The sequence below is a fragment of the Epinephelus moara genome, chromosome 6 (assembly GCF_006386435.1).
Source record: "Epinephelus moara isolate mb chromosome 6, YSFRI_EMoa_1.0, whole genome shotgun sequence".
Lineage (NCBI taxonomy): Eukaryota > Metazoa > Chordata > Actinopteri > Perciformes > Serranidae > Epinephelus > Epinephelus moara.
This window is the reverse complement of record NC_065511.1, coordinates 29,886,082-29,911,206: the sequence shown is the minus strand read 5'-3', so window position 1 is coordinate 29,911,206 and position 25,125 is coordinate 29,886,082. Positions and strand designations below refer to the sequence as shown.

General features: G+C 40.4%; 3 protein-coding genes across 3 annotated transcripts; 2 read left to right on the top strand and 1 right to left on the bottom strand.

Annotated features, from left to right (window-relative positions):
- Nucleotides 1-111: 111 nt before the first annotated feature.
- Nucleotides 112-5,138, top strand: wnt4b (wingless-type MMTV integration site family, member 4b). The gene is made up of 9 exons (XM_050047467.1): nucleotides 112-514; nucleotides 641-882; nucleotides 1,271-1,424; nucleotides 1,517-1,601; nucleotides 1,713-1,844; nucleotides 3,528-3,670; nucleotides 3,763-3,903; nucleotides 4,007-4,169; nucleotides 4,266-5,138. Exons 2-9 carry the CDS (start codon nucleotides 794-796, stop codon nucleotides 4,433-4,435), a joined length of 1,077 nt encoding a protein of 358 aa, XP_049903424.1. The 5' UTR covers nucleotides 112-514; nucleotides 641-793; the 3' UTR covers nucleotides 4,436-5,138.
- A 3,436-nt stretch (nucleotides 5,139-8,574) lies between these two features.
- cdc42l (cell division cycle 42, like) lies at nucleotides 8,575-14,208 on the bottom strand. The gene is made up of 6 exons (XM_050047513.1): nucleotides 14,139-14,208; nucleotides 11,596-11,700; nucleotides 11,360-11,432; nucleotides 11,144-11,253; nucleotides 10,017-10,214; nucleotides 8,575-9,602 (listed from the first exon to the last, which is right to left on the bottom strand). The coding sequence occupies exons 2-6, from the start codon at nucleotides 11,698-11,700 to the stop codon at nucleotides 9,513-9,515; spliced, it is 576 nt and encodes a 191-aa protein (XP_049903470.1). The 5' UTR covers nucleotides 14,139-14,208; the 3' UTR covers nucleotides 8,575-9,512.
- A 2,340-nt stretch (nucleotides 14,209-16,548) lies between these two features.
- On the top strand, nucleotides 16,549-24,261 carry mlf2 (myeloid leukemia factor 2). The gene is made up of 8 exons (XM_050047496.1): nucleotides 16,549-16,867; nucleotides 19,703-19,814; nucleotides 19,923-19,958; nucleotides 20,548-20,601; nucleotides 20,723-20,851; nucleotides 21,124-21,283; nucleotides 22,222-22,436; nucleotides 23,770-24,261. The coding sequence occupies exons 1-7, from the start codon at nucleotides 16,824-16,826 to the stop codon at nucleotides 22,431-22,433; spliced, it is 747 nt and encodes a 248-aa protein (XP_049903453.1). The 5' UTR covers nucleotides 16,549-16,823; the 3' UTR covers nucleotides 22,434-22,436; nucleotides 23,770-24,261.
- Nucleotides 24,262-25,125: the final 864 nt, after the last annotated feature.

Below are 25,125 nucleotides of genomic sequence, written 5' to 3'. Positions count from 1 at the left end.
AAGCCTCCTCCTCCTCCTCCTCCTCCCCTCCTTCGGCATCACTCCACACCCTGGATCACGCCTGTCCTCTCGCTCCCACCCTCATTCTCTACCTCCTTTATAACCCATCACTCCCATCTCACTGCTCTCACTCATTCTCGCTGTTTCAAACTGGAATGGACACATTTGTTTTCTTGGGACAAAACTGAGAACTTGCTGACACAATGTTTTTTGTAAGAATTTAATTTTACTAGCACTTCTGGATTTGAAGTTTGAATCTTTTTTTATGGGAAGGGGAGGTAGATTCTACTGATATGTTCAGTTAAATTGGACATGTGGATTTATTTTTGCGTCTGAAGGATGAGCTTTGCTTGCAGTTTTTAAGACATTCCTGTCAGCATGCTTTTGCTGTCACTGGCAGCACGAGTGAAGACAGTGATGAACAACTTTATTGATTTCAATTGGGATTAAGTTTCAATTTGATCAGCTCAGTATCATAAAGAAGTTTAAGTGGATATCACGGGACTATGAACTGGTAAGGGTACAGTGTTACTTTTGATTACATAAAGTTTTAACCTGAAATATTAGTTGTGAAAATATTGTTTATTCATTGGTTGTTAAAAAGTGTTTCTCTCTACCTGTTCACTTGTCATCTCAACAGATATGCGGGGGTCATCCCCAGACTCTGGGCCAGAAACATAAACCAACACCACAACAAACAGACAGACAGATCACTTTGACTGTGGAGACGGGCAGCGTGCTGTCCAAAGACCCATCCTGACGCACGGAGACGGACAGACAGACAGACAGTCTGATGCCAACTGTCTCCACTGTCAATCTCACGGCACCACTCCTCCTCCTGTTGCTATGGGCAACCCACCCCACCATGGCAACCAACTGGCTGTAAGTCTAGCGTGCGAGGGAGGAAGAGAAAGAGGGAGTTTGTTTGTCATGCTATAACTTTTAAAAGATGGTGACATGTCTCTAAATCTCTTTCAGTCGCTCCCCTCTCTTTCTTTGTCTCACTCCTAGTGACCTTTTCTCTTTTCTTTCTCCCTGCCTTCACTGTGTCTTCTCTGTCTTCTCTGCCTGTTCTTCCCCTTGTTTCCATCCTCTCTAAAACTCTGCCCGGTCGTTACCTCTTCATCCTTTTTTGTGCCCTCTTTGCGCTCTTCCTCTTTCACTCCCTCCCCTTTTCTCCATTATGCATCCTCTCTTTTTTTCTCCCCCTTTGCACAATAATGTCCCTCTCCAAACCGGCACGTCACCACTCCCCACCTTTGTGTCCCAGCTCCCTGGCGCGGCTGCCTCGCTCCAGGCCCGTGTCCGGTGCGGCCCCATGTGCGCGGCTGAGGGGGCTGACCCCAGGGCAGGTGGGGGTGTGCAGGGCGCGAGGGGAGGTCATGGAGTCCGTACGCAAGGCAGCCGAGATGGTCATAGAAGAGGTATGATTTGAGGGTCTCAGGGTCATGACCAGGAGACAATAACACAATCATTAGAGCCTCTTATCTCACTGCTATATGCATGTCACTGTCAGTGCCAGCACCAGTTCAGGAACCGCCGCTGGAACTGTTCCACCACCCCACGTGGGATCAATGTATTTGGCAGAGTCATGAACCAAGGTATCCACATATATGAACATGTGTCATGGAAAATGACCTGCTGATGAATCTATACACTAAAGAACTCTCACATAAAGCATGTCTGCACTGTGTGCTCTATTCTGATTTCAGGGACTCGTGAGGCGGCCTTTGTGCACGCTTTGTCCTCAGCAGCAGTGGCAGTGGCTGTGACCCGAGCCTGCACCCGCGGGGAGCTGGAGAGGTGTGGCTGTGACAGGAAGGTCAGGGGGGTCAGTCCCGAGGGTGAGCTTGGATACCACTGCATTAAAATGTAACACATATATCCGCACTGAGTCACACGGGCATAAAAACTGCAGCTACACTCTTTGTGGGTTAAAACTTTAAAGTATGGAGCACTAATGTCCACATACCAGGCAGAGAAGACCCAGCAGGTATTTTTCCATCAGCTGTCACAGTGCTGTGACATTACTATTAGACTGTGGCCATAAAAACCACAGACAGCAGTGCAGCAGCTGCTTCTGCCTGCTGTCATCCAGTGTAGATTCACCATTTAAAGGGTAACTGGTATTTTTCAGTCTGGACATATTTTGACATTTTTGTGTCTAAGTGACTAATGGAAATAACATTTTTTTGAAATTGGTCCAGTATTGAGAGATAGCACTGCAGCTGCGATACAAGCTGCAATGTAACCACCGAGGGCATTTTGCACCGTCAATTTACGTCCACTTAAAGTGCTTGTTTTTGCTACTGACAGGCTCAGATTGTTATGGATAGGATCCTGACAGAGGTCAGCATTTTGCTACAGAGTAAGATCCATTTTGTTGAGCCCTGTCTCACTCCGAAGTCGTCGTAATTTGGCACTTCGGCAGTAACTTGCGGCGACAGAAACCAACGAAAAAAGGCGTCCTTTAACAACGGCATGATACACAACCGGTTACCATTATAGTTCAACGTTGCCCGGCAGTGTCAGGGGGAAATACAGCAGGACAAGGATGAAAGTTAAGGCGCCGAATGTCCGATTGGGGCGGGTGGGAATTGTGGTGGATGGGTCCACCAAACACCCGAGAGAGCGGTGTTCGCATCCCATAAGATAATAAAGCCAAACCCTGTTCTTTTTTCCTAGACCCAACCATGTGCTTTTGTTGCCTGGACCCAACCATGCTTTTATTTTGAAAGAGACTGTATGTAAAAGTTAAATTTCCTATGAAAACGTAAGTGTGTTTTGAACTTTGTATGTGGACGTGGAAAGTCCACGACCAAACGTCAATATGTGACGAGGTCAGAGTGAGAATGTGTTGTTTTGTTTAACCAGACCACCCCTGAAATCACTATCGTCAAACCCACCAGACTCCATTTAAATAAGCAGTTATTTTATCATCGTAAAACACACTTCATTCAACATCAACTGAAACAAAATAAAACTCACAAAACCTGTTTTGCTTCATCTTTCCACTGTTCCACCAATCACCATCTCTAGTTTGGTTGAAATAAACCTTTAATTCACCCAGTAATGTGTGAAAACATGCTGGTTCCATACATGATAAAATTAGTGTTTATTTAAATGGGGCCTGGTGGGGTTGGTGATCACAATTTCAGAGCTGTTTCTGGTCAAACAGAAAGGATCTAACTCTTTGACAAAAAGGTCAACCTCTGTAGGATCCTTTCTATAATGTTTCCGTACACTTACTCTAACAATTTGATCCTGTCAGTGGCAAAAACAAGCACTTTAGTGGATGTAAATCGACAGTGCAAATGCCCCAAGTGGTTACAGGCAGCCTGTTCTGCCAATGCCAACATGCTCAGTACTGGACCAATTTCAAAAACAGTTGTTTTCATTAGTCACTTAAACAAAAATTTTAGGAACAGGGGGTTCAGGTTGACAGCCATCTTTTTGTTTTAAATTAAAATGTGCAGTTGTTTCAAGGGAGCAATAATCCACAGTGCTGTCTCTCTGTCCCCCCACAGGCTTCCAGTGGTCAGGGTGCAGTGACAATCTGTCCTACGGTGTGGCTTTCTCCCAAACATTTGTGGATGAACCAGAACGAGCCAAGGGGCTGTCAGCGGGGCGACCACTCATGAACCTCCATAACAACGAGGCTGGCCGAAAGGTTGGCGGTTGCAACATCTCACTTTATTCCCCACTTTGTTATCTGTTTGATTCCATGATCTCTGCTTATCTTCCCCATCCTCTCATCCTCAGGCCATCCTTCACAACATGCAGGTGGAGTGTAAGTGTCATGGTGTCTCTGGCTCCTGCGAGTTACGGACCTGCTGGAAGGTTATGCCTCCATTCAGGCGCGTTGGTGTGGTGCTCAAAGAACGCTTTGATGGAGCCACGGAGGTAACGGAACATGCTTCTTTTAGCTCAGCTGGTGAACACATGAAGAATTCACATAAATTGAGGCAGATACTTTCTAGCTCTCTCAACATTTTCCTCCTCTTAGGTTCGCCTGACTCGTATAGGATCCAGGACAGCTCTGCTCCCCCGAGACCCCCAAGTCAAACCCCCTGCTGCCAGAGACCTTGTGTACCTTGCGCCCTCCCCAGATTTCTGCCATCTTGACCCTGACAACGGTATCCCTGGGACGGCTGGTAGGAGATGTAACGGTAAGACCAACGACAAGACCGTGTCACAGGAAGTTCAGATAATCAATTGAAACAATTACAGACAATTGATGCCTCTCTCTTCTAAAACGCACCCAGGAACCTCTCGGCTGGCTCCAGATGGCTGCGAGCTGGTGTGCTGCGGGCCAGGGTACAGAGCGGGCCGTGCTGAGGTGGTGCAGCGCTGCTCCTGCAAGTTTTCCTGGTGCTGCTCAGTCCGCTGCCAGCAGTGCAAGAACACAGTCACCATTCACACCTGCAGAGTCTAAGAGGGCCCAAAATAAGATCAAACCGACCGAACAGAAACCACGAGACAGACACTCCTGAATGCAAGACGGGATAAGGACAACGTAGACAATAGCAGATTTTAATTCACCCCTATAGCACCAAATTATCTTAAATTCTGGTCTTAATTTGACTCATTTTCAACTGAGGAATTGCGGCCAGAGTTCAGTTTGAAGATTCTGTTGTAAAAGCTGCAAAATTAGCGCACACGTTTAAGACAAAAAACAATCACAAGCATCAACAGTAAGTAGGTAGAAAGGTACAAACAAAAATCACCTTCAGAGACAGACAGGTGGGCATGCACAGACATGCCCGCACACACATAAACACACACTCAACAGTTAATCTCACACTGAACTGACAAAGCTTTTAAAGCTGAATTTAACCCCAACTAACAGGGAATCACTGCAGCACTGTTTTTGATTTTATGCAAACTATTTGCGTCATAGACTAGCAGGTCTCTGAACATTTACTGTATTTATGTCTTCTTCTCTATTCTGGTTTATTTATTTGTATATCTGAGTCTTTGCTTCACTTCAGCAGCAACATCTTAAATAGCAAAAATAATGTTTTACTTACAACGGTGTCTGTCTTGTGTTTTGCCCCTCATCTTCATGTGAAACTCTTCTGCATGTTCCTGCACACGCAGTGCTTTTAGGTCTGTCCAAGAAGTCTAATAAATATAGTAGTTTGATTCAAAATACCACAGTATGTGTTTTTTCTTGTTTCTTATTGACCAGGTGTGTCTCAGGTACTGTTACATGTGAAATTCCTGACAAACAGGTTAGCTGCAGAATTAAAGGTACTCTGTGGAGTTTCTGACCACAAGAGGCAGTAGGTCCCAGTTTAGAGCAGGCCCCTCAGGAACAGGAATTTGACATAGTAGCCAAACTGTGGCATTACAACGTCTGGGTCTGTCACATGATGCCATTGGGCCAAAAAGAGTTTTTCCCATAGACTTACTTTGTGAAAGAGACAAATGTACATTTTTGAGTAACAAAACCTCCTGCAAAAATGACTCTTTTCTCTATCTGGATTTGATCAATTCAGTGTAATAACATTTTTGAATACTAGAGTAGTCACAGGTGTCATGGTGGTGTGGCGGTTAGCACTGTCGCCTCACAGCAAGAGGGTTCCTGGTTTGATCCTGGGTGTGGGAGCCCTTCTGTGCGGAGTTTGCATGTTCTCCCCGTGTCAGCGTGGGTTTTCTCCGTGTTCTCCAGCTTCCTCCCACAGTCCAAAGACATGCAAGTTAATTGGTGACTCTAAATTGTTCATAGGTGTGAATGTGAGTGTGAATGGTTGTCTGTCTCTACGTGTCAGCCCTGCGATAGTCTGGCGACCTGTCCAGGGTGTACCCTGCCTCTCGCCCAGTGTCAGCTGGGACAGGCTCCAGCCCCCCCGCGACCCTCAAGAGGATAAGCGGTTAGAAAATGGAAAGATGGTTTCTGTGTTTGTTTGGTTTTTTTTTTATTTCTGTTTGAAACCCTTTTTGTAATAGGAGTTGGATCAACCAGTCAGCATGCCTGGAGCGCAGGTCTGCACAGCACATGGTTGAAATTAGAAAGGTGTGTCCTGCCACCTATAGTCATTCATAACACCCTTCTCTCATAATGACGTTAATGTGTATCTTTGGAGAAGGGAGGAGCAATGAATCGAATTTTATGTTCAGTTACGATTTTGGCTTCCTGCGATTATGAGAACAAGATTATCAAGATAAAACAAAGATTATTCCACATTCAGTTTCACAATGATGCTCTCGTTTTGTCTTGTGTTATAAATCTAGTGCACTCTTTCCTTTACAGCAGTGAACTCAGTGTTGCCAACTTGGCAACTTTCTCATGTGATTTAGTAACCTTTCAGACCCTCTAGTTACTTTATTTCTTTAAATAACCTGCTGCAGGTGAAGCCTGAGGAGCAACAATGGCATCACCTGAATGTGACGTTTATGTTTGTTGAGTGAAACAAACATAGACTGGACGGTAAGTCCTTCACCCCACAGCATTCAGATATCCTCCCTAAAAACAAATGCTATGGAGTGTTAATTGCTGCGGATATCTGACCAGTAAAACCGAAAACACACCAAGCAGCGGCAAAGTGCTGCTTGCCACAATGACATTTTTCTGGGGTAGGGAGGTGTGTTCATGTGCTTCAGGTGGGAAGAAATTCTTTGTAATATAGGTCAACATGTCACAAGACTCTCTTTATTGATTGGCTGCATTGCAGTGTTCTATGGCTGCAATTTGCCACTGAAAGCTATACTATCCCCAACTTTTATTTCTGGCACATGGATGCAGAATCAAACAGCCACAGCTTTCCACAGACATTGCATGGCAGCTTGTCCCAGGCCGCACTTCACTGCTGTGTGGTGTGTTTTCAGCGTAAGAATAATGACCAATGAGCCACCTACAGATGAATTATATCTAACGTAACAAAAGAAAAAAACACAATTAAAAGACACTTTTTTAAAAGCTGAGTAAATGCATGATGTTATCAAAGTCAGTGAGTAATCGTCTTAAATAACCGTGATCTCATCAGTGACCAAAATAATTGTGATGAGGATTTTTGTCATACTCAAGCAGCCCTATTTTGGAGAGCCACAATTCCAGCCTTATGTGTAGCTGATGCTGTTATAATGCACACAAGAGGGTGCACATGTACACACACAAGCATTCAGGTTAGATGAAACACAACTGCAGAGGTTGGTAAAGTGAGTGTGCAGTGCATACAGAGTCCTAAAATCTAGACTGACTGTGAAGATCTGATGTAAACAATGCAGGTTTCAATATATTCAATAGTTGGCCTTGCTTTAAGAAGGAAATGCATTTAACACACACTGCAAGAGCCACTAAAGCACATATTTATATTTGGCAAAATTTCTGCATTGATATGATCATAGTTGTTCTGCTATGTGGTGTGTAAAAGACGACATGACGTTTGTGTTGACTTGGATCGTAATAAGTTTTTGACAGTGTTATGCAGTGTTTAAGTATAATACTGGTTAATACATAAGAAAATATATAGATAGGACATGAGTTGATGGTGGACCATACAAGATGTAATATGGAAGGACTTGGCCTGCCTTTTTTTTTTGTATTCTCAGTAAATCTCGTTCAACATTTTCCTGCATCATGTGAGTACTGTGGATCTCCAGAAAAGGAACAGAAACACGAGTCAAAACCGAGACAAACTAAAGCCCCGTTTCCACCAAACACTTTTAGTATGGTACCAAAAGTAACCCTTCAGACATGGTACCTAGACCGTAGTGCTTCCACTGCAAACAGTACTGTTAAATGTGGGTGGGGTTGTTGTCACTCACTGCTCCGTCCAGCACTCACTGTATTTCCTCATCAGCGGTGACACAGAGGGAAGTCTGCACCTCATTTATCGTCCACAGAACGAGGCTGCACGCCGACATTTTCAGAACAAAATAAAACAGGCTGCAGTGAGAGTCTCTCTCCATGGGATATTTAAAAATAGTGGGTTTGTGCATTTAGTCCTTCTCAGGCAAGCTCAGGGGTTTAGTGTTGCTGGAGCCCACAGGAACGATGCTGCGAGTGAGGATTAGAATATATTCTGTCACATAACCTGGCCGAAATTAATAAAATCCACTCATTCCTAAAAGTGGTTGTCATGTCAAAACTAAAGTGATGGTCAAAGTTGTCATGTGGAATATATTTAAGGTGTGTCTTCACCTCATGCATTGTGTAACGTTACAAGTAAACGTTCCACCTTAAAAGTCAGCGGCAGTCGGCCCAGTGAATAAGGTTATTTTGACTCCAGCTGCTGCAAGAGGCAGCAAAACATCCTTTCATTTTATAGTTACAGTCTAATAAAACTCTCCACAGTATGAACAGTGGTTACATTAAACCAGCCATAACTCCGCCCTGAGCAGAGTGACCATCCTCTACTGACCAATCAACAGACTGCAGTGTTTACAGCTCCACCTTTTAGTACCAGATCTGTGTGCTAGGTACCCCAACAGAGGGGGAACCAAAAATGGGGACGGTACGGAACGGCTCCATTGGTACCATCCACAATTTTTCACAGTGGAGACAGAAAAAAAGTGTACCAAACTGATCCGTGCTGCTCAGTGTCCCTGAAACATACACAACAACAGCTACTGTCCATGTCATTAAACCATTTTATTAAAAATATCCTGTGATTACAAACACCCAGAAATTTACTAGCAAAATGTTATCATCTCAATCTCTAGCAAGATTAAGACCTATTCAAAATATTACAACTTAATTTGTTATATTATCAATTGCTCAAAGTTGGTAGTCTAGCGATAAAAAAAATCTTGATAAAATAAAAACTCAAGTTTCAAAATGAATAACTGCTAATTATTTTTCCCAAAACAGAGTCACAGAATTAAAGCAATGTACATCGAAGAAGAACAGGAAAAAGAAAAGAAACTGGTGAAAATGCACTTGGCCTTCCCAGAAGTCTCTGAGAATTGGAAGAAAGTAACCGTTACAGACGTCTATCTTTGTTTGGAGTGACAATAAATCTCTTGTGCTTTCGTTATTCAATCCAAAAGGGTCAGAAAAGAACGCAAACAGAGTACCACTTAACATTAAGTCGCCCCTTTGAATGTACTCAGCGAAGTTCATTAAAAAAACTTAATGTTAAGAGTGTTTCCCCATTTAGATTTCCCTACACTGGGTTTAAAAGCCCCAACAGGCCACAATAAGTAAAACACAGAGGAGGTCAAAGGCAACTATATAAAAGAATCTTTCTTTAAAAAAAATGGAGCAACAGTGACAGGCAGGGGGGGCCTGCCCCACCTGAATATTTGAGAGAACACTGCCATTTCTAAAAGCTTTCAGAGATAGGTGACACTTACTGCATGCTGAGGTTTTGCTCCCTCAGCCTCTTTCAAAGTTTATTTTGAAGGCACAATCAGTGTACACGTTTTAAAATAAGTCTCAATGGCACTGTACCTCCTTTCCCCTTTTGTTTTGTCCTTTTTTTTCATAATAGCCATTGATCTTTCTGATGTTTTGATTCACCCCACCTATTTCTCACACCGTTACGTCTCTCGCTGTCGTTGTTCATCTATAGTAGGACACACTTTCTCTTGGTTTTGGTCTCGGGAGGCTCCAGGGCAGCCAGGATGGCCTCGTCGAACACGTTCTTAAGCCCTCGCTGGTTGCAGAGAACAGAAAACAAGACAGAGAGCGAAAAATTAGAATAAGTAAACAGAACTCCCTTTTGTACAGCCAGTCTCGAGGATCAGGTGCTGCTCGGCCGCAGGAACATCTCAGATAAAATCATCAACATAAACCACCACAACTGAATTACTGTGATTTTATTAAGAGCGAACAACGCTTCTTCAGGTTGGCTCAACAGAATCAGATGAGCACTCATGGCTGTGCTAAATATACATGAGTCACATGACTAATTATCACTGTTATTTCACTTTTCTTTTTCATTAAATGTTTTCTTTCACGTTCTTCAACATAAAATCAGTTATTCAGTTCACTTTATCAAAAGTTAGAATACTTTGCTATCATTGCGCTTAGTTTAAAAGTGTGATAGAAATTCAACAACGCCCCGTACCTGTGTCAGAGCAGAGCACTCCACGTATTTGACAGCCTTGAGCTCACGAGCCAGCTTCTCTCCACTCTCAGGATTTAGGGGGCGCTGTTTGTTCTTCGCCAGCTTCTCGATCGTGTTGCTGTCTTCCCGCAGATCCACCTGTGTTCCCACTAACAGGAAGGGTGTGCGTGGGCAGTGGTGAGAAATCTCAGGGACCCACTGAGGGATAAAAAAAAAAGATATAAACATTAAATTCACTTTTTATTCCTTCCTGGTCATGTCGAGGACCAGGTACCAATCATTTTTTGGTTCCTAACAAAATGTGTGTTATGAGTATTAAACTCTCAAGTACTAAAAGCTGGCACTGAATAATCAGATAGTCTTGTGTACTTTGTGCAACATTTTGCCGATTTTAGACTATTTTACTTATGTTTCATTTACTTATTTAACCCATATTTAACCAGGAAAGTCCTGTTGAGATCAATCTCTTTTACAAGGGAGACCTGGCCAAGACAGCAACACACACAAAGTTACAGCCAAACACAATATAAACAAAAAAGAGACACTGTAACAGAGAAAAATTAGAGCACCTACTCACAATGACAAGACCCAGCCGACTCATTCACCCTTGTACTTATGAGAGCTTTAAATCAGACAGAGAGATCAATTCATGTAGTTTCAAATCTTTTATCTCTAAAGTACTTGTTCAATTTACAGTTTGTATTTAGCCCATATATTTGAGAATTGTGGCTTTTTTGTTAAAGGAAAAGAGCTTTTTGTATTTCTCAATGTCAGAAATCATAAAATGATCTTTTTTAGCATCAGTACTGTAAGAAATCTGCTGTACTGTAAATTGTATCTGCTCTAGTGTCACTATGTTTGTGCACTAATAGTTTTTCAAGAGTTATTGAGGAAAAAAAGACATCATACACGATTGTTTGTACACGATAGACCATTGTCATCATTGCTCCTTCGGATATTTTTGCAAATATAGAAGCACACACACAAAAAAAGGAAAGACACTAAAAAAACAACAACAAATAAACAGGCAAACAATTAAAAATTAACAACAACATTGTTGAATATTATATTCCACTTCTGCCGATATGTCCCCCTAAATCCTACACACTGGACCTTTAAAAACTCACCTTCTCTTTGACGTTTTCAAATGATGAGGGGGAGACGACGGAGAAACATACGAGGAACACGTCTGTCTGTGGGTAGCTGAGAGGACGCAGCCTGTCATAATCCTCCTGACCTGTAAGCGACAATCACAAGACAAACAGGTAAATTATTTCAAACAGTTTTATAGTGACATATACACAGAAAGAAAAAATAGAAAACTTCAAATACATTCATGTTACCTGCTGTGTCAAATAGGCCGAGTGTATAGGGCTCTCCTCCAATCATCACTGTCACTGCATAATTGTCAAAAACCTTTGAGTGCACACACAAAAAAAATAATTATTTGACAAATATAAAATGCAGCATGTTTGACTGCATTGTATTTCTGCTGTAAATAGTTATTAAAAGGGAAGAGTAGTCGATGTGTTTATGACTTACAGTACTTGTCAAAATTACCTGTATTAATAAATCTTACCGTAGGCACATATTCTGAGGGGAACTTGTTGGTTGTGTAGGAGATCAGTAAGCAGGTCTTTCCTACTGCACCGTCCCCTACCACTACACATTTTATAGTTTGCATCTACGGGGAGGAAGAGAAAACAGAAAACATCAAAAGAGGGTCGGCAAATGCAGCACAGTGTTGCAGACAGTTAGAGACAGTGCACAGTCAGACGCAGATGGAGGAAGTAACCACACATTTACATCGACAGGCCGGGCACCGTTATGAGTGACAGTCTGACAAAGAGCTACTATAAATATCACTATTTGCACCCATTTTGTGTGGCACAGTGCTGAAAAGTACATTGATTTAAGTACTGTTCTTAAATATAATTTTGAGGCACTTGTGCTTTACTTGAGTATTGATTTTTTTTTGTCATTTTATAACACATTTATTCAACATATATAGTTACAAGTTGGTTACTAGCTAAAATTAGCTCTAACGTAACCAGCTACAACATTAAAATGCTGCTTGCACAGCAACGCATCAGTGATAATAACCAAATAATATAATACACCACTCAGGAACAGGTGGCTCTGCTACCAGATGACTACTTCCACACCACTAAAATGATCCTGAGGCAAGAGCAGATTGATTTAACATATAACACATATTATAACATCATAAAGTTTGATGCATTCATACAATAAGAAGATCAAACTGCACCACAGTGTTTGAAGTACTTAAAATAGCTCTAACTTAACCAGCTACAACATTAAAATGCTGCTTGCACAGCAACGCATCAGTAATAATAACCAAATAATATAATACACCACTCAGAAACAGGTGGCTCTGCTACCTACTGAGTAATTTTATGCCACTACAATTATCCAGAAGCGAGAGCAGATAGAGATTTAACATATAACAGAAATTATAACTTCATATAGCGTCAGTACAACAAAAAGATTGAACCGCACCGCAGTATTTTAAGTAGTTTAACATTTCATTGCTTCTCACATACGTGCGCACCGCTATTATATAATACATGGTAGTGTGAAACTCACATGAGCCATTGTTTGCACTGAATACTTTCACTTTTGAAACCTTGAATATGTTAAGCTATTAATGCTTACATACTGTTAACTACTTTGTAAGTAACGTACTAAAAATACCCTCCATCAAGACCAGCCACAACAATACAACGCTTCTTACATATTAAATATTGTATTTTTTAAATCCACTAGATTTATTTGACATCTAAATTACAAAATATTTTTCAGTGTAAGATTTTACTTACATAAAAATAATGAGCCCAAACTCGGTTGCCATTTTATTAGGGATACCTGGCCAAAACTAATGCAGTCTAACATAGCAACCCTGCAATAAAACCTACCTTTAATGAAGGTTATAAAGTTAGGTTCTTCTTGAAATGGTTTTAGAGAGATGTTAATTTAACTCTAAGGTCATTTTAGAGGATGCAGTTTGTAGTGCTGTTGAACTGTACTGTCATATACAAACTTTTTCTCTACTACTACTACTAGTCTACTCTCATTGACATAAAGGGTGAGGGCAAAATGATAGAAACATCTGACAGTACAGGAGAGAAAGATTTCAGAAAGATTCCAGCCTTCATATTGTGTGACCTGTCAATTGAAAGGCTCTCAGACTATAATGTGACTCTTAATTGAGGTTTTATCACATTAAGATGCTGAAGCTGCTGAGCTAATGTTAATATAAAACAAGACAGTTCATCTGCTTCAGTTGTGTAATTTCATTGATTATGTCCTATAGCTAAAAAGCTAAATTATAAAGTGTACAAGTAGTAAATGTCAGTTCTAAAGTTTTGATGTACTCCTGATGTTAGTATTATCATTCAGTGGTATTTTGAGGGGGGAGTAAAGAGAAATACAAAGAAATATAGTAACTCTTGCCATCATTCGTGCTATACTTGTTACTACATGTGTGTGCAAAGCTTATTGATGACAGTGAATCACTTCCGCGTGGGTAACATACCAAAGATGTTAAAGAAAAAAACGACGGCCTATTAGCCCGATGTAATTTAGAAGCGGATACTGCCCAACACTTCCGCTAAATAAGCAGCTCATCGGATAAACTGAGGGCTGAAAACTGCTGGAACTTTTAACAATCACTTGAAAAGTAGACACAATGACCAACACACAAACCGAGCAGTTAAACCTGAGCCTGATTGTGGCAATTAAGTGATTGTATTAAGTGAGAAAATTAAACGTTACAGCGTGTGCCAGCTGTCAAACAGTTGCCTCAGTTAGCTAACTTACTAAACTAGTGACAGCTTAATGTTTAACGACAAACACAAGAAAATAATCGCACATCCAGCGGTGATAACTGACAACAACTTCATGAACCAGATTGATGTTAGCCAACACTAAATCAAGCTTGGTGGCTCGGAAACTTCACCACTCCGGCAATTTATGAACGAATTAACAAACGGTTTTTCTCGGTAGAAACTTCCTGTTGTTAAGGAGACTTTCCTACATGTGTCCCACAGTGTAATTAACTATAAATAGTTATTTTAGACTGTTTCTTAAAACTCTACTCACCGTTTTTCTTCGGACAGGTTAGGCGTTGGTTACATCCGGGTTTGAGGGTCGAATTACTTTGTGCGCAGGCGCAGACCAGATGAGCCGCAGACACAGCTGCAGAATAGAAACACCGCCGCCTGGTGGACAGAATTGCACACAGCAGGCAGTAAAGCAAAGCAGTAAAAGTACTGATGGTGCAGAAAACAGGCCCCTAGAGCTATGTTATCATGTATTATTGAATTATTGTTATTGATAGATTAATTTTTAAGTAGTATTTTATGTTGTAGCTGGTTAAGATGGATCTGATTAGTTTCTTTTTAAGATTTGGTAGTTTCTAATGAAGTCCCTTCAGTGTCCTCTTTTAAAACTTGTTTAAAACTAATGTTTATAAAATGGCTTTTAACAGATTTTTGCTGATTCTGAAATGTTTATTCTTTGTCTCTTTTCTTTGTGCCCATTTTAGCTGCATTTAACTTATTCCAGTCTTGTAACTGCACTTTGTACCTTGATTTTATGTCTGTAAAGCACTTTGTAAACTTGTTTTTTAAAAGTGCTATATAAATAAGGTTTTTATTATTATCATTATTATTATTATTATTATTATTATTATCATCTATGACACTGTCAGTGAGTAGAGTTGAGTACTGAGTATATTTGTAAGTTAAATATACTATTTGTCTGCATGACAATCTTACATTCCTCAGAGAAAGATCAGTGTGTCTCTTCCTGATAATAAGCTGACCTTAGCCCTAATGTTTGTATTGTTGGACGCTAAAGGACCCTCAAATAGTGTTTTATTACATGCACATTTGCAGCAGTTTTAATTCTGCTTTTATTTGTTCAGCTTGTTATCATTGGGTAGATGCAAGTCTCTGTCTGTGTATGTATGTTTTTGTAATTGTTTTCTGCATGGTGTACATACACAGTAAATATGCCAAGAGATACTAAGACTACTATAACTCCTTGTCTGTGTCAACACACTCAGCCAGTAGAATTTCTGATTATGTGCTTTAATGGCACATCCAGTGTAATTAAACAAATTTGAAATCAACCAGATTATCACAAACTAAATATTACACAGTGAAACTGGAGCAGGGTCGTCATTATTATGCACTTATAACTATCAATATATTATAATTGCAATATAATGATTTTCATAAAAAGAAATAAAAAAAAGAATACTATTCTACGACAGGCAACTAGCAAATTTTGGCTAGACATAATCATAAACACATGTACAAATTGGCATTATTACTAGTGGTTCTAGTATTACAGTTTACTGCAGTTCTACGTGTGGTTTGTGTAAGTGGTGCTGTACTGTAACAAAACACTGCTTTAAGGTTTATTCAACTAATGTTAATGTCCTCATTATGTCATATTTGTGACATAGTGTCAGCCATTTATGTTGCACTGCATGTGTTATTTGTGTAGACAGCTGTAGCTTTCATTTATTGCATATTCGTACAGTGGACTATATTGCTCTACTTGTTGGCTCCATGGCTACGGCCTTGAGCTGGAGCTGACCCTCTGAGGTTCAGGGGCCATGGGGCAGTTGCCCGCTTTAGGACCTGGTAATCCTGCCTCCTGTACTTTATTGATTCCAAGTTGGAAAATTCTTTCATTACATTAGCGGGCTATTAAGGCATTACACTGGAACGGTAAAAACAAAGTGACACAAATGTCACACTAGAATATCTATAGAATGTAAAATATAAAGAACATACCATATCATAATACACTGTGATAAAATAAAATGAAAAATACTAAGTACTAAAAAATACCAAAAAATAATATATATTCATGAGATAACATACTACATAAAACAAGTGTGCAAATTTGTTTAAGTTTTAATTTTAAGAATGCAATTAGGTAAAGTAGGAGAGAAAGATGTGCATGGTTATTGAAGAGCAAAATAAAGTGAAGTTTAGTTTAACTATACAGCTGTTATTTCTCTGTTTGACAGTGGTGAGGTGTTGTACAGGATTATTGCTTAGGGCAGGAAAGATTTTCTGTATCTGTCCTTGTGACAGTGAAGCAGAACCAGTGTTTTAGAGAAAGAGCTCCTCTGTCTGTCCAACAGGTGGTGGAGAGGGTGGTCAGGATTATCCATAATGGATAACAGTTTGTTCAGTGTCTGTTTCTCAACCACAGCTTTCAGCCTGCATGCTGGATCCCTGTCACACTGTCATGAATTACTGGGAGACTTGAATGGATCTGAGCCAAGTAACTCTAAGTAAGTTAATTGTGGTGTGATACATTTGTTAAATGTAATGTTTTTATTATATTTTGTTTTATAATATTTTAGAAATGTATTTAGGAATATTATAACTCGTGAGGTTATAAAAATAAGTCCAGAAATCCCCTGAGGAAATACTTTATTTTTAAGAATACCGAGACCGGAAGTGACGGATGTTAGCTCTGATGCTAACTTGATGCTTGTGTTGCTTCTCTTTGTCAGAGGACTGACTTCCGTTTTCATGTTTGGTCCAGGTTTCTGGAATTTACTATCTGCTGAGACTCTGAGCCGTCTCTTGCTTTGATAAACAGCAGTTGTGATTTAGTGTTCCGCAGACTGAGGCTATTAAAGGTCCTCCATTTCAGCCTGTAAGAATTTAAGTCCGTCATTTCATTTCATCCTTGAAAAACACGACTGTTTACCTAGCTAGCTGGCTAGCATCAGCCAGCTGAGTTAAATCACCTAGCATGTTTCGGTTCTTGAATGACGTTGATGACGACCCCTACATGATGTAAGTATGGACATTGATTATATTTTGTTTGGACGCCGATATCACTTTGTGTTTTGCAAAGAGGTGTAAAATGCACATCTTGGCACGCTATGTGGTATTTTTTCACTGTGCCTTAAGCAGGTACCTCACGTTACTCCAGCCAGCTGTGGGGGCCTACAGTGGTCCACCATATTGGATAGACAATAACAAAAAAGCTGTCAGAGCTCAGCAGCACTTGGGTTACCAATCAGTGGCTAAAATGGCCAATTATCACCACTCCTACAACTTCCCGTTATTTCCCAATTAACTTTGAGAATAAGCTAATTGATGGCAGTTGTTAATTGATGCAATAGTCTAGCTAGCAGCACATCTTTACATCACGTTAGCTGCACAGACAAATGCATTAAAGCTGAAAAAAGTGCTCACCATCCTACGCTTTGTTAACTAAACATACCTTAATTTACATTAAAAAGGAACTGATTTGAAGGGGCTGACTAATTGTGAAACTGTGGATCCCTTCATAGACTTTATGCACTAACACACAAAAGCTTTATAGACAATATAGATAGATATTGATTATCCAGTGCAAAACTCAGAACTAGCAACAGAGCAAAGCATCTAAACAAAACAACTCAAGTTGGCTCACAGATAAAAATATATTCAGGAGAGAGACTCAGGTACTGTATAGTGTAAAGGAAACATAAACCCTCTTGCAATGTTGGAATTTAACTTTTTTGTCCACCTGTCACTGTGGCTGGCAGAATCCAAAATCTACATCCCACTTAATAGATTACCATTGTCTTTTTTGGCTGTTGTCTGTTTCCTTTTCCAGCTCTTACTCTCCTAAGAATAGCGGAGATACCCAATCCAAAATAGGACATAAATGGCTCCCATGTTCTGTGAAATACATTGTGTTCAGAAAGCAGCATACATGTCAGGCAATATTAAGAAATATAGTTAAGTACTATGCAACTGTGTTTTAGCGACTTAGTTATCTAACTCAGAAGTATGTACATTCTTGCACAGAATGGTAGCATTTTACAGAGCTTCCCTTTATATAAATCAATAATGAAGCTATTTGGAATCCCAAGTACCATGTCAATTCAATCACCTTCTAGATTAATGGCTGAAAACTTGCCATAACTGTCAGCATCAAACTTATACCACTGTGAAGGGAATATGTGAGCTCTGTGTAAAGTCTGAAGCTGAATAGCTTTGATTCTATTGCAGATGCTTATGTTTTTATCCCTCCATATTATTGCTTTTAAAGAAGGCAATCCTTCTGAGACTTTGGTGGCCCTGTTTGGGAGTCCTGTGCCCCCCTAGCATATTCCCCACCTGTCACACAGCACTCTTTATTAAGTCAAAACAACATAAAAAGCCAGCCAGAGGCCATAAACATATTGCTGTTGTTATAAAGTCTATGGCTGCAACTAAATAATTATTTTCATTGCCGATTATCCACCTATTATTTTCTTGATTCATCCATTTGTCTTAAAATTTTAAGAAAATAGTGAAAAATTTCTTGTAGGGCAGCTTGACATGTCTCCTTCGTCTGACCCACAGTCCAAAATTAAAAATAACATTTGGTCTACTATCAACTGTGACAAAGTAAAGCATCAAATCCTCACATATGAGAAGGCGGAAACTGCAAATATTTGGCATTTTTTGCTTAAAAACCGGTTATTTGGCAGCAGAGGTGTATGTCTCAAGTTTGTGTCGACTAATGGAATAATCCGCTAATAGTTGCAGCTCCTTTTTGAGCTCCTTACATCCTGTTGAAACCAAAACAAATATAGAAATGCATGCACAAACAAATGAAAAGAGTTAACCCTTAATTAATCTCTCAAGACAGACTTGTGAAAGTCAATGTGAAAGACTTGTGAAAGTCAATTGTCGAGTCAAATTTGCCAAATATTCTCTGGTTCCAGCCTCTTTAATGTGAGGTTTTCTTGCTTTAGTCAGTCTAGTATAAGTGTAAAGTGAATATTGTAGGGATCTGGGAACTTGTTGTTCCGGACATCTTTTACAGACTATTATAAATGGATTAATTGAAAAGATGATAAATAGATTATCAAAATTGAAAACAGTTGTTAGTTTCAGTTTTAGACTCAATCACTCATCACTTACTGGGCCCATAACATCTTGTGAAACTGGGTTATCAACAAGAGGATGTTCAGAAAAATGGTTACAAGCAAGCTATATCTCAGGTTAAGTGCCAGTGAAAATGTTCGATATTGGCGCTGATACAAAACCAGAGTTTTGGCTTTGACTTGTTTTGATGCGTTAATTTGAGGAAGATAGACACACTTGTTTTAAAAAGACCTACAAATTCTCAATCTAAAATATTTTCTCAAAACAAACTGTCATATATAATGTTTAAAAGTAAAAGACAATCTATAAATGGTTGAATTAAAACAAGTGAAATCTGTGAATATTTTCTAAAGCAAGTAGAAAAAAGATAACATTTCTCACGAGGCACCGAATGGAGGGTTGGAAATTAGAACCAGCCACCAGGCAAATGCAGGTAAAATATGCAAGTGACTGCTAGATTCACTTTACTCACCAGCCAAAAAAGAGTGGCAGTCTGTTGCGTGGGGGGCTTAATTGTGGAACTCACCAGCCTCAAAATTCATTTCTAACCCTGATTGTATGCCAGTTTTCCGTACTCAGTTTTCAAAACTACTTCATAATATTTCAACTACGACCAAAAAACATTGAGATTGGTTACCCCTGCATATTATTTAAAGCTTGCACTCACATGCTATACGTGAACCAGTCACTCAGCTACACCCAGTCAATTTACACAAAGTCCTTGGAAATGAAAGTTTAAGTTTTATCTGTGATTTCTTCCAGGGATCCATTTGCAGCCCACAGGCAGCAGATGAGGCTCATGTTTGGACCATTTGGCATGGATCCCTTCGCTCTCACCCCCCAGATACAACCACCTCGTCCACCACGCAGACAGGTAACTGTCCGCCATGTTGGTGGACTCTACTCGTGTGTGATACCCACATCAGTTTATCTGTTGCTTTTTCTTTGAGCTTTTGACTTTAAGGTGTGCATTTTCTTCTAGGCTGGTCCGCTGGCTCCCTTTGGCATGATGGGAATGGTGAGTAGCTGCGACTATGACCTACTTATTACACATTTACTAACAGAGTTTATGTCGATACACTATATGGCCAAAGCTACATGGACAGTGAGGTGATAAAAGACGAGTGCCCAATATGTATTTGAATCTTTCCCTGTCTTTTTTTGTTTCGTGTTATTAACAGAATTACTATTGATTCCTGGATAAAACACTATCATTTTTGATTTTGTTCCGTCAGTATCAGTACTACAAAGTAACTGATGAGAGTAACGCCACAGACAGACACTGACATGAGATGTTTTTTTGTAAACTGTTTGCTTTTTATGTGTCTTGATTACTCCCTCACATTTCTTGTGTTTGGTGAGGGGTGGACATAGACAATATATTCTATTCAATTTTCCATTCAAGAATATGATTACGCTAATTGTTTCTTAACCACAAAAAATATATGTTTCATGTATGTTTTTGCTCTGAAAATATGGTTGTGGGGCTCAAAGGATGACCCTAAACTGACAATGAACGCTGCTGTTTTAGAGGCGTACCACTCTGTTTAAACTTGATGTTTCATCAAATGGGAATTTAATATTTCTCTTTTCATTTATTTTTGCAGGGTGGAGGCTTCATGGATATGTTTGGCATGATGGGAGAAATGATGGGAAACATGGTGAGTAGTTTTGTCAGCCAATTTCAAATAAACAGAAAGTTTTAACCCTCATGAATGAAACCTGTGTCTGAACAGTACTCCAACTCATCTTCTGTTTACTTTTATTATCTTCTTCTTGCAGGAAAGAATGTCCGGTTCACCAAACTGTCAGACGTTTTCTTCCTCAACAGTGATCTCCTACTCCTCTACAGACGCAGGACCTCCTGAAGTTTATCAGCAGACCAGTGCAACGAGAACAGGCCCTGGAGGGGTGAGAGTGACCTGCTAACAGTTGTTGGAATCCTTACAGTACATGTTGGGAGTGCTGATTAGTTCTACAGACGTAGACCTGATTACTTTCCTCGACATGTGGCCGTCATGCTTTGCTAGTCCAGGCATGACTGTGGCGTTCTGGCCTCATTAACATGTGAAATCATCAGTAATTGTAGTGACAATAAATGGATCATGTACAGTATAAACATCATAGTTGTCATCTAAACATTTCAGTCAGAGTTCATGCAGAGTGTCACTTTTCCCCCTCAGATCCGTGAGACGCGTCAGTCAATGAGGGACAGTGAGAGCGGCGTCGAGCGCCTTGCCATCGGCCACCACATCGGGGATCGTGGACACATAATGGAGCGTTCACGAAATCGCCGCACTGGAGACCGCGAGGAACGACAAGACTTCATTAACTTGGATGAGAGTGAGTCAGAACAATAACAGCTGGTAATGAGGGGGGATTCCACTGTAGGGTTACTTCAGTATTACACAATCTGGACCCTAATTTCCCATGTTTTTGTGTATGAGTGACTAATAGAGACAACATTTTTTGAACTGGTGAGGTACTGAGCGAAAGGGCTGCTATAATATATGTCCATTTAAAGTGCTTGTTTTTGCTACTGACAGTCTCAGATTAATATTTTAAGTGTCTCAGAACATTATGCACAGGATCCCTGCAGAAGTCAACCTTTTTATTGATGAGTACGATCCTTTTTGTTTAACCAGAAGCAGCCCCAAAATTGCCATCGTCAAACTTGCCAGACTCCACATAAATAAACAGTATTTTTTATCATCATGGAACGCACTTAACTCAAAGTCCACAAAAACAAAATAAAACTCACTATAGATATCTTGGTTCATCTTCCCATTGTTCCAACAATCACCAACTTTGGTTAAGTAGAATTAAACCCCTGATTCACCCAGTTACATGTGAAAACATGCTGACGATACATGCTAAAATGACTGTTTATTTAAATGGAGTCTGGTGGGCTTGACGATGGCGCATTCAGGGTTGTTTCTGGTTAAACAAAAAAGATCTTACTCTTGTACTAAAAGGTCTATCTCTGTAGGATCCTCTCCAAAATGTTGTCAGACACTTGGAATATAAATCTGAACCTGTCTGTGGCAAAAACAAGCACTTGTCGTAGATATACATAGACGATGTGCTAATGCTACGGGAGGTTACGTTGCAGCTATTGCTCGATACTGGATCAATTTCAAAAATTGTTGCTCCTATTTTTTACTTAGACACAAAAACGGCGAATAAAAGTGTCCAGATTTACCCTTAAACTTTGAATATAATATATTATCTGGCTCATTGTTATTTGTGTGGCTTAACAATGTTCCCTCTGCTCCCGCTAGCTGATGCTGCAGCGTTTGACGAGGAGTGGAGGAGGGAGGCAGGAAGATACAATCCCCCGACTGGCCGGGCGCTTGAGTACGGCCGAGATCGACGGGGAGGAGGCCAGCAGCTGGCCCTTACTGCCCCTCCAAGCTCCACGACCCCACCAGGCCATCGGCACGAGTCCCCCAGGCACCGTCAGCCCCAAACCCGTCCACGTTACGACTGGTGAGAGGTAAGAGTGAGTATTTATAACTTTGGTGCTCAGGCCTGGATCAGTCAAGTCCATCCCAACCAGATGACTACTGTCCGAAAATTTTGGCTAATAACATATATATTATGCCTGCCCATTAATAACAAGAAACTGCAGCACAAAAATATTTATATTTTCTAATATAAACATTGTCACCAATACAGTTTCTGTTTTTGCTGTGTGTACTTCTCAACACGTATCTTGGTCATCACTCCTTAAGAAGCCATTTTAAGGGATTCTATGCTGATTTTTTTTTTTTTTTTTTTTTTTTTTTTTTTTTTTTTTTTTTTTTTTTAAATATGTATTTTTTTCGACAGTGTTATCTGTTTGTTGTTTTTTTAGTCTCATATATCAATATAGGCTTTAAACCTAAGTATCAGGCTGTAGTTTTTAATGGGTCAGGTTTAGTTTTTTCCTGTTTGTGCTTGTACACAATGTACTTCTAATGTGAGGGCTTTCTCAGCACGTCTGAAACATAAAGATATGCTGTGTCAGTGGTTTTTTTCCCACTTCCCTAAAACACACTAGGAAAAACACCCTGAACACAGTTCATCACGAGGACATAAAGCTGCAGAGAGACGACGGAGGCAGAAAACACTTTGCCCAGATACAATGCAATAAAAGTCAAATCAAGTCAGCTTTATTTATGTAGCCTAATATCACAAATACGCCTCAAGGAGCTTTACAGTCTGTACGGCACCTTTAATGGGGAGGGATCCCTCTTCCAGGATGGATAGAGATGCAAAAGATGTTGTCTGTAGAGAATAGACCAACAGTATGCACTGTGTACATCAGGGTGTATTTATAGATCGATGGTGAACATATGAAGAATAGAAATCCAGGAGGACATCAAGCAGCTCCCAGGTGTCGCCCGACAAATAGCACCTGAGACAAGGCTTTTAAGATGATGTAATTCTTGTACGCTTGGGTACCAATTTGCAGTTTGAGGCACTTATACACTGTACAACAGTTGATTGCACGTCAGAGTGTGTGATGAATCTTGAATAGTGGCCCTACAGTGTGAATGCAAGAGGAGAAATGGGTCGTAACAGCAGTCTCATTGTAAGAATTTGTTCCTAAATTAGCAATACTGTCAGAATGTTGATATAAGCTGTCTTCAATCACCACACCACTAAATTAGCTGCCATTTGACGTGTCTTTCAGTGTGATCTAAGGCAGCCATTTTGGATTGACAACCAGGGTTCATGTTGTGTTGCGACAGGGTCCTCATTTACTCAGTGAAAGCTTTGTTGATTCCATCTGCCTTTGATTTATCCCAATAAACACCGCGGCCTTTGGTCGACTGTCCCCGCAGGTGTCACGCTTGGGCGACCAGATGAAAGAAGTTGAGGGGAAGATTTCCCCCGATGCTGTGAAACACGCCGAAGACGGAAGTTGATGATCGTCACAACAGCCCCGTCGTAAATGTTTGATATGACTGGACTGTCTATTCATGAACAACATACACACATAACAAAACAAAACCCCACACGCTTAATAGTTACATTTACAGTTCTCCTTCTCCACTGTTACATTCAACACAAACACACACACACACACACGCACACGCACACACACCCTTGTGCAAACAGGGGTATAACTACACTCACTTTATATATGCTCATTCTCAGAACTTGACATGTGTTTTTGCCCACTGCACTAAAGTGCTACCAGTATACAGTACATCTGCTGTACAGTCCATTTTATGTTTGTGAAGACACTAGTGTGTCAGTGAATTGAATTGTATACTGTTAACTAATTAATCTAACTAAATAAAAGTTCATTAAACATTGTTAGATAATTACAACATGTGTCTCTATTGTGGTTGTGTTTGAGGTTGCATGTCTTACAAATAATAAATTATGGAGTGTTTTTTAAAACAGAATCGTATAACTCATAGCACGGATTCAAAGCAAGTCATATGTGCAACTTAGCCTGTCATGCTTGCTTTTGATGTACTGAGATTCATTTATTCGCTGCAGCTGTAGAGTGTGCAATTCTCTAATTCTGCTGCTGTGGTTCCCTTTTAAGCGGACAAATCAGCTGCACATTTCTTTCCCCCTGCATGTGCATGTATCTGTGTGCTCCCTCTTCCCTGTGCCACCATGCCTGCAGGTCATGTGACATCCAGATGGAGCACACAAGCGGAGCAGCCAATGAAAACCATTCTGTTTTGACAAATCACTCCCATAGCGGGCTCCCTGCCTGCCTCCTTCTGCACTGGCTGTATCTTTAATTACATCCACGACTATTTTTAAATGCACGTCCTCCCTCCAGCGTGCGCTGCTGCTCTTGTTACCTGTCTACCTGTCTTCCTGTCTCTTTTAATCCCCATCATTAGATCTCTAAAGTTCTCCGACAAGGCAGCTCGTTTGTGCAGCTGTCTTTGCTCAGATCTGTCCTCCTCTTCGCGTCTTTGTTCTGATATTTTCTGCCTGTCATCCACATCTGAAGTATACAGATGTTTGTCTCCGTTTTTTCCCAGCAAACCGTTACTTTTCAGTTCAGTTATGACATTTCTTTGCAGGATAACAGCACCGCCTGGATTTGGCAGCAACGACAGATTAAATGTTCATGTTAGCAGTTTGCTGGGACAATATTTGCACACATGTCATGAGCACTACTGTGGTTTGTTAGCTGTGAGCAGATGTACTCTCAGCAAGCAGTGCCA